Source organism: Somniosus microcephalus, chromosome 20, assembly GCF_052327205.1.
Source record: "Somniosus microcephalus isolate GS21.2 chromosome 20, FLI_Smic_1.0, whole genome shotgun sequence".
Taxonomy (NCBI): domain Eukaryota; kingdom Metazoa; phylum Chordata; class Chondrichthyes; order Squaliformes; family Somniosidae; genus Somniosus; species Somniosus microcephalus.
This window is the reverse complement of record NC_141006.1, coordinates 64,596,664-64,606,030: the sequence shown is the minus strand read 5'-3', so window position 1 is coordinate 64,606,030 and position 9,367 is coordinate 64,596,664. Positions and strand designations below refer to the sequence as shown.

Below are 9,367 nucleotides of genomic sequence, written 5' to 3'. Positions count from 1 at the left end.
ATAAAAGGCGCTAGAGAGCCTCTGTTGTTTAGTTTCGTTTATGCCTTTCACCAGTAAAGATCTGTTTGTTTTCTCTCCTGCTAGTCCATGTCTCAATCATTCACGGACTTAACACTTTGCAACTAAACAAGGTCTAATACAATGATGCAGATATTTGAGAATGGAGTAACAGAGCATTTGATTAAATCAAATTTTAACAGGCACAGTGTTGATGGAAAACCGCATTTTTTGTTTAATGAGCAAGAAATCATATGCCAACTTGGTCACACACATTTTTTAATACGATCTAAGTTATTCTGTCATGTATCTGGCAAATCTTTAGCTATTTGGTTAAGAAGAGAATTTGGTTATTATGGTGCCAACAAGGCCGATTTTAATGGGGGGATGGAGGAGGAGGGTAAGAGTCGGGCGGGGTGGTGGGGGTGGAGCCCTAGGCAGACGGAAAATGTTCTGGACCTCCTCAGCGCAAGGCCCGGGAGACTTTAACTCCTGGGCCTCATCTGCCCAGTCAGCAATGTTCCCTGTACCCAGGGAACCCACGTAGCCGGCTTTTCAATACAAAAACTGTGCACGCGCAGTATTTTGAACGGCCCGCACAGCGCCGAACAACACTAGAGGGAACATTGCTAGTCAGTCTTCCGACTGAAGCCGGCGAGCATGAGCAGGATGTCGGGTGGCAGGAGGCTGCTGACGGGATCCCAAAGGAATGGTCCCTGGCCCTTAGTTAAGTGTTTGGGAGGTGAGGGGGGGGGGAGGGGTTGGTCAGGACGGTCTCGGGGGATGGGGAGGGAAGCCCGGGGCAGGGGAGGCCCAAGGTTTCCTTCTCCTGTTCCTTTTGGCCCACAAGGAAACTAAAAACACCATTGTACTTATCTTTCTGGGCCTCCTCTGGCCCCGGCGCTTCTTGTCAACAGGTTGGCCACAATGGCTTCCACATGCAGGCCTCCAGTTAAAATTGCAGTCGGACTGCGATGATGTCATTGGAGCCCGAACTGCATATTTAAAGAAGGACCCTGCTGCCTTCTGGCAGGTGTCCCTCTCGTCTGCTCAGAAGGGCAAAGTTAAGATCGCTACCCTCGGGAAGACAGCGAGAACGGGTAAGTCACACGGGCTATTTTAATTCCCCGCCTGACCCGGTTTACGCTGGACAGGCAGTGTTAAAATTGGGCCTAAAATTTCTGTCTTCAGTGAATTTATTGGAACTGTAGACATGGTATTCCAACACTTTTCACTGCTCTCTACTTTTGTTTGCTAAAGTTAGCAGAAAAGCCCAAGAATATCCAGCTATGTGCAATCTCAGAATGAATTCAGTACAAGCTGTGTTTTTATATGTAAATGCTTTCTCGTGAAGGCAGCTCCCCTTAATAGACCATAGTATATATGTGATTATCTATATATATATCTATATACATTATCACAGAAAGGTGCCTTTGGGATCAAAGATAACAGCTTAATTAATCTAATTACAATTCTGTAATGGGTCATGAATAAACGGCCGATGAAGTAATTCAGAGGAATCGAAGCAATAAAACGCTAGTGTCTCTTAAAGAGCTATAACATTTACTCCTCTTTGGTCATTCAATTCTTTGCCCTACAGTGTGAAATTGGACCCAAAAGACAAAGATCCTGAGATTCTTTGGGGGGGTTCTACCAGTCTCCTAATCTAACTCTGGCAGAAGACCCACAAAACCCTCAGGGACACTGTATAAATGGTTGTTGAAATTCAGGGCAAAATAGTCGGTGAATGCAGCTTGTTCATTAACATCCACTCTATTTCACTCTTGTACTGCTTCCTCACTGCTGGTGGGCTTTAACCTGATCTAAATATTATATGGTCACATGTTCAGCGCTGGGCAGTGTATGTTGCACTGCATTATGGTTAATATGGCCTTCGATGAAGACGTATTGTGGGTAAGTTGCCAGGAACACATTTGAAATTTTGGCAAGCACCATTTTCTAACCATTTAAAATGAATGCTTGGAAAATCATGTGCAGTGTGTGCTCAAGTCTTCAATGTGCTCATGATGGATGAGGATCCTTGCTGAGATTAATTGCTCCCTATATTTGCTTTACAGACGCGAGATTTTGAGCCCTGAAGGATGTATTACAGCATGGGGCTTGCTAGCTTTTAACGGTGATAATTCACAGGCAAGACCTCATGTTGGTTGACGTATTCTGCTCCATATTTCATACAGTGATACGAGGGGTTTGAATAGGTCTGTAAGCATTTCAGTATCCTGCAGGGCAACCACCTTTACGTATAGTATCTGAAACAGCGTGCCAAACTTTCCCTTCTCGTACAATAGCCTGCACCACCGAGGGCATATCGGCGAAACCACTGACATGCATTTTCTTCTTTAGGTCGTCTTCTATTTCCTTACGGAACTGGCGAAGCTGAGGGAATCAAAAGCAAAAATTGGAAAATGGTTTAGAGCTAGAATAGTCAAATGATTAACCTGCATATTAACCTTTAGGAACTATGGAACATATTCATCTTAAATACTCTTTGAGAAACTAGGGTGAAGGACCAAGGTTCTTGGTCCAGAACATCCAAGGTTGAAAAGAATAAAATAGAAAGAGGTAAATCAGGAAAGAAGTTTTAAAAGCCCAAAGATTGTAGGAAAATGGAAAAATTGAGGTGAGGTGAGATAAGTTTTACAGTTTGAGGCAGAGTAGGAAACTGCAATTGGACGTGATTCCAACACAGAAGAGGTAACCAGCATAGCAAAGATGAAGGGAAAAAAAGACTGACTTGCATTTATATAGCACCTTTCACGACCACCGGATGTCCCAAAGCGCTTTACAGCCAATGAAGTACTTTTTGAAGTGTAGTCACTGTTGTGATGTAGGAAACATGGCAGCCAATTTGTGCACAGCAAGCTCCCATAAACAGCAATGTGATAATGACCAGATAATCTGTTTTAGTGATGTTGATTGAGGGATAAATATTGGCCAGGACAAAGATAAGAAGAATGTAGAATGGGATATCTGGAGCTTAAAACTGAGGAGAGAGAAGGTTCAGGAAAGGTTTGGCCATCATAATGTTGATTAAACAGAGAAAGATTAGACAGATTGGAACCGAGAAAGAATATCAGAAGAAAGGTGACAAGCTTTTTCTTTGATCGTGTCCAAGAGTGTGAGAGAAGTTCTAGAAGTACCTCACCAGATATGGGAACAGTATCCAAGGGCTTCATATTGTTGGTGGATTACACAGAACTTTCACAGTGATGGATAATCTGATGGTTATCAACAGTTTCCATAGCTTTAGGAAATAACAATGTATGGGTAATAAGATAATAGTTTGAATATTAAGATGAATCACCTTTCATAGGGATAGCACATTTAGATGCCACTGATGGAGAGCAACCGACTGCATTCCTACACTGTGACATGTGACCAGCATGAATTATTTAATTCAGCCATAAAAATTTTGGTCGTCCAACCATCCTTTATGACAAACTTCCTGTGTAGTTTAATTGTTCAAATTTGTTTACCGACTTTACTAACCTCTTCTGCATGTGTTGCAAGTTCCTCAGGCTCAAACTGCACAAGATTTGGTGCCAATTGGTGATGAACCCTTGGTTTGTTCACAGCCTCGCAAGCATCGTCATCAAACCAAAGAGCATTGATTATAACCTAATGAAACAAGAAAAACATGATGTTCAGCAAGCCAAGAGGACCCCAGCTTCAGTATTTGCCAGTCTTGTTAAATAATCTCGTAAAATTATTTTTTAGTAATTTCTGTTTGGATATGTTATGATCTGGAATGCGCTGCCTGAAAGGGTGGTGGCATCAGATTCAGTAGTAACTTTCAAAAGGGAATTCGATATATACTTGAAAAGGAGATCATTGCAGGGCTATGGGGAAAGAGCAGGAGAGTGGGGCTAATTGGATCGCTCTTTCAAAGAGATGGCACGCGCACAGTGGGCTGAGTTGTCCCCATCTGTGCTGTGAGATTATATGATTCTATGATATCCTGTCTGAATAATATAAGGAGCATTAGGTCCCAAAATTAATATTTTAATGAAAGCTGGGAGAATTCCAGTTTCTTTCCCTATTGAAGGACCCACACATTTAACTGCTGGAATGTGAGGCTTTGAAATACACAATTTCTGAGAATGCAATTTTGTTAGCGGTTGATGGTGGAAAAAAAAATAGAGGTCCTGTTTCTCATTAAAAGAGGAATTTCACCCTACTGTGTGAAAACTGGAAATTGTTGAGCAAATGATTTGGGGGCCAAAAGCTTTTGAAACTTGAGCCCAAAATCTAGGTTGACGCTCCAATACAGTCTTGAGGGAGCGCTGTGGTGTCAGAGAAGGTTTCTTCCTTTAGAAAAGGTGTTAAACCAAGGTCCTGTCTGCTAGTCCAGGAGGGCTTCAAAGCCGCATTGAGAAAATAGTAGAGTTGTTATTCTGGAAGGATGAGATCTTAGAATCACAGACCCTTACAACACAGAAGGAGGCCATTCGGCCCATTGTGTCTATGCCGGCTCTCCAATTAGTCCCACTCCCCTGCTCTTTCCCCAGAGCCCTGCATTTGTTTCCTTTGCAAGTATATATCCAATTCCCTTTTGAAAGTTACTATTGAATCTGCTTCCACCACCCTTTTCAGGCAATGCAATCCAGATCATAACAGCTCGCTGGGTAAAAAAATTCTCCTCATCTACCCCCTGGTTCTTTTGCCAATTTTATTTTTAGATCAAATGGGTTGAAAGACTGTCTTCATCCACAAACTATCTGTGTGTGAAGATACACGTAACTTGAGTTTGAAGAATTGTATATTACAACATTTGAGATACATCTGCAAATAGCCTGTTTTCACAATTTGTGTAATTATTCAATATCGTAAAGTAATATTAATTTCAAAAGCAAGTTTTGCTCTCAAGATGGATAACAGACAATGCTACTATTTATAGAGAAATATTTTAGCTGCCTTAACAATGAGAAATTCTGAATAACACTGATACATCTCGACCCAACAAGTTCAATTACCTTCTGCTGGTACTGGTATATCATTTAAGAATTACTCATTATTTAACAAGCAAGAATATCAATGCTAATATTTCACAAGCTCAGAACAGAAACTGATACTCTAATTAGAGGACGATATAAAAGGGAATCAAATGCACCCTAGAGAGTGAAGATTTGCAAAAGCTTACAAAAGATATGCAGATATTGCAGCAAGGATCAGAAAAGGAATAAAATTAGAGATGGAGGCACATTGTGCTAAGAAATTGCTTTGCTTTTAACCCTCATCAAAACACTTGATCAATCTATAACTAGGCCAAAATGTTAGAGAACATCAAGTGATAATTTGGATAGAGGGAACCTATTCTGGGGAGCACTGCTTCTTATATTAGTCATAAGTAACATGGAGGAGAATGCTTCCTGTAATAATATAAGATTTGTTGATGTATCCAGGTGACCCAAGTAAGACTGATGTCACTTGGGACAAATTAAGGAATCCGTGGTCAAAAAATGGAACAGAGAAAGATTTTTGGGAGCGATTACTGAACATTTGATTGAAAGTCACCTTCAGATGTATATACGATGGTAAACATGTACAGAAAAAGTAAATATGGAATTTTTGTGGAGCCAGAAGGAGTAAATAGACCCCTCCCTCCGATGTGTGACCCTCTGCGACCCTTTACCAGGATTGCCTCCTCCCTTTAACTTAGCCGCAGCATCAGGGCTGGAGCGATGGATTTCCCACCTCTTCTCATCGACGAGCTGCTCCAAAAGCACGAGCAGCACATCGACGGAACGCAGGTGAGGCCCGACCATGAAAGCGGTTTGGGCCTCCGACCGAGCCATCAGGCGGGTAACGGGTGGTGAGCTCGCGCCACCCACTTCCATCGGGTGGGTGCTGGGCAGTGGGTGACGGGCGATGAGGGATGGGCGGTGGGTGCTGGGCAATGAGGGGTGGGTGGTGGGTGATGGGCGATGCGTGACGGGCGATGCATGATGGGCGATATGTGACGGGCGGCGGGCTCACTCCACCCACTTCCATCAGGTGGGTGCTGGGCAGTGGGTGACGGGTGATGAGGGATGGGTGGCGGGTGCTGGGCGATGAGGGATGGGTGGTGGGTGATGGGCGATGCGTGACGGGCGGCGGGCTCGCTCCACCCACTTCCATCGGGCGGGTGCTGGGCAGTGGGTGATGGGCGATGAGGGATGGGCGGTGGGTGCTGGGCAGTGGGTGACAGGCGATGCGTGACGGGTGATGCATGACGGACGGCGGGCTCACTCCACCCACTTGCCGCCCGATGGAAACGACCACCAGGAAAATGATCTCTTTGTCTTCCTACAATCTAAAAGTTTTGAAAATGCAAATTTGATGTCAACTAACTGCTGCTCATATTCTCTCTTAGCCCTCCAGCTAGGTTTAGTCATTTTAAAAAAATGGTTGTTATTAAAAAGTTTTAAGGAGAGAGAGTAATTGTATTGATCTATTTGAAGTTTTACCTGTGGTTATTTATCTCCTAAACACCCCCACCCCCTGTAGATTTATTGGGTTGGGGAGATGTTCATCCCCCACGGGAGGAATGGGTTCACTGAGCAGATTATCTTTTCCTTGATCAATAATTAAGTGCAATTTTCTGCACTGACTCAAGTTTCCTTCAATCACATGATCCTATTTCCTGTTCTATTATCAGTATGTACCAGAGCAGTTGCTGTGATGATCCTTGAGCTACCCGAAGCTCCAACCACCATTTTCACATTTTTATCTTTGTCAAGTATAATCGCAGGAGACATAGCAGAGAAGGGTCTTCTGCCTATTGGAAAATTGGAGGTATTAATACAGTTACATTAGTTGAGTCATTTAATTGCTAACTTATTCTATTCTCTCCGTTCAGAGTTATAAATAATTACTGGTTAAAATGTAGTAAAATGACATTAATAGTTGTTGTTAGGGGACTACATATTCAATGGGGTTATCCTCTGCCCTTTCACCTCTAGGTCTTGGGTACTAATCGTATCAAACATTCTGAGCCACTCCCTAAAGGCCTACTTAATCCATGCCCCCTCCAGACACCAAGACCACTCCAAGAGAACTAGAGACCAGTGCAGAAACGGGAAGCAAATCCACAATGTTGTCGCCTTCCAAAGCCCAGCAGATCAAATGATCCAACCCCATAAGTCCCCTACTTCAAGTAGGAAGGCCCTTCTTTGCCATTTGACCCGTTCAAACCTCAGGGACCATAGCCAAGTTGCCCCAAGCTTTAGACATGCCACAATCTTCAGCGTAAGCATAACTGTGCCTGCAATCCCAAAGTGTTCTCCCACCAGCACCAAGCAATGAAGCTGTGCTCAGTCTGTCCATTCAGGCTACCGTGGCAGCTGGTGTACTACTGGTGCCCTCGTCCCTCTCGGGATAGGTTCTGCAACTAGAAAGAAGAATCGCAATACTTAATTTTTAAACACCTGGGCACGGGCAATTTTTGGCACGCCCGTGCACCGTTATTTTGGTGTTGTGGTTGATGCTGTGAAATTCACCCCACGGTGTCGATGGAACAGATTCCACAGCAGCAGGAGCTCGAGCATGTTCCAGAACCACAGTTACTTGAAACACTTCTGCAGCATAAAGGGAGCATACGTTGCCACAAAATGTGTTATTTCATTAGCAGAAAGGAAATTAAGTTTAATCGCATATGTATTAAATTACATAATTAGAATGAGAGGTTCTGATTGCTTTAAAATGATCTCAGAATAAAATTGCAATTTTTATTTACCCACTAACCATTATATGGCCCCACTCTCAAAAACTATTGGATTAAAAAAATTAAACATGAAACGTACCAGGCTGAACATAGTTTTGAGAACATGGTGGTAGACTGTTCTTATCTTCATATTGTAAGGAGAAATCGGCCATCTGATTATTGAATAGTATCCCAGTCACATTAGAACGAACAAATGATCCAAAACTACAAAATACAAAACAAGAATCAGAATGAAGCAGGCACCAAGAGCGCAGACAGTAATTTCCACTTGCAGCCTCTCTAGAAAGTAGCTGATTTGGCAGGTTATATATTAGTACGGTTGATTATTATAATTTACAAATCAATTATTTTTTTCAGTTGGGACCACAATGACTGAATTTTCAGCTCAGCCACACCCTGTTGCTAACGATTTTCTCCATTTTCCTTGTGTGGACTCTGTGGAATGCAAATAGCCACAAAATCAATCGTTACAGAAGTCACATTCCCCAATAAAACAAATTGACCCCATTGAATTTAACCATGTGGGTAATGTGATAATAATGACGGAGACTGAGGGGAGACTTAATTGAGATGTATAAAATTATGAGGGGCCTAGATAGAGTGGATAGGAAGGACCTATTTCCCATAGCAGAGAGGTCAATCACAGAATCACAGAATCACAGAAACCCCACAGTGCAGATAGAGGCCATTTCGGCCCATCAAGCCTGCACTGACACATATCCCACCCGATCCCCGTAACCCCTACACCAACACATATCCCACCCTATCCCCGTAACCCCACCTATTTAATCCCCCTAACACTAAGGGTCAATTTATCATAGCCAATCAACCTAACCCGCACATCTTTGGACAATAACCAAGGGGCATAGACTTAAAGTAATTGGTAGAAGGATTAGAGGGGAGTTGAGGAGAAATTTTTGACCCAGAGGGTGGTGGAGGTCAAGAACTCACTGCCTTAAAGGGTGGTAGAGGCAGAAACCCTCAGTGCATTCAAAAAGTACTTGGATATGCACTTGAAGTGCCGTAGCCTGCCAGGCTATGGACCAAGAGCTGGAAAGTGAGATAAAGCTGGCTAGATCTTTTTTGGCCAGTACAGACACAATGGGCCTTCTGTGCCATAAATTTCTATGATTCATGTGTTGCAACCCTCTCCTCGCACTTCCCACAGAGCTAGACCATTGTACTTGTGAATGAACACTGGTTTATTCTTTCAGGGACTATCTCAAGCATACTTACAGGCTGATTTTTCTGAGTACTCGCTGATGATGGGGAGAATCGCCCGCTAGACATGCATAGTAGGAATTCACGGACAGTGTCCCTGTGACTTCCTGATAGGCGCAGCTAGTGGGTAAAGACAATTGAAATAAAAAGTCGGGAGAGATGTAAACCAGGCTGCCAACCCGTTTTACACTGTCGCACCAAGTCAAGGTCTACCCTGAGGAGTTGCACTGCTGCCTTGCTGGTAGGCCCATCTCAGGCCTCTTCTGCTTTAGGATGGCATGGAGCCATCCTGATATTCTAGGCCTCCGTCAGGGTTGGGTGATACTGATGGACCCTTGCAGCTGCAACCTGCCTTTCCGAAACAAGCCCATGAAGCACTCCTGCAATCTGGGACGGTGTCAAAGTTCGTAGCTGCAGACAGCTGAG

The 9,367-nt window shown here is 43.5% G+C and overlaps 1 protein-coding gene across 4 annotated transcripts in view; it reads right to left on the bottom strand.

Annotated features, from left to right (window-relative positions):
* Positions 1-208: 208 nt before the first annotated feature.
* The window catches only part of LOC147103353 (glutathione hydrolase 1 proenzyme-like), a 74,569-nt gene continuing 65,410 nt past the window's right edge, over positions 209-9,367 (bottom strand). For all 4 annotated transcript variants that reach the window (XM_085962850.1, XM_085962849.1, XM_085962852.1 and 1 more), the window contains 4 exons: positions 7,800-7,924; positions 6,663-6,775; positions 3,508-3,636; positions 209-2,394 (listed from right to left, as the gene is read on the bottom strand). In XM_085962850.1, coding sequence (XP_085818976.1) covers positions 2,230-2,394; positions 3,508-3,636; positions 6,663-6,775; positions 7,800-7,924 — 532 coding nt within the window. In that variant the 3' untranslated portion in view covers positions 209-2,229. The remainder of the gene's footprint in view (positions 2,395-3,507; positions 3,637-6,662; positions 6,776-7,799; positions 7,925-9,367) is intronic.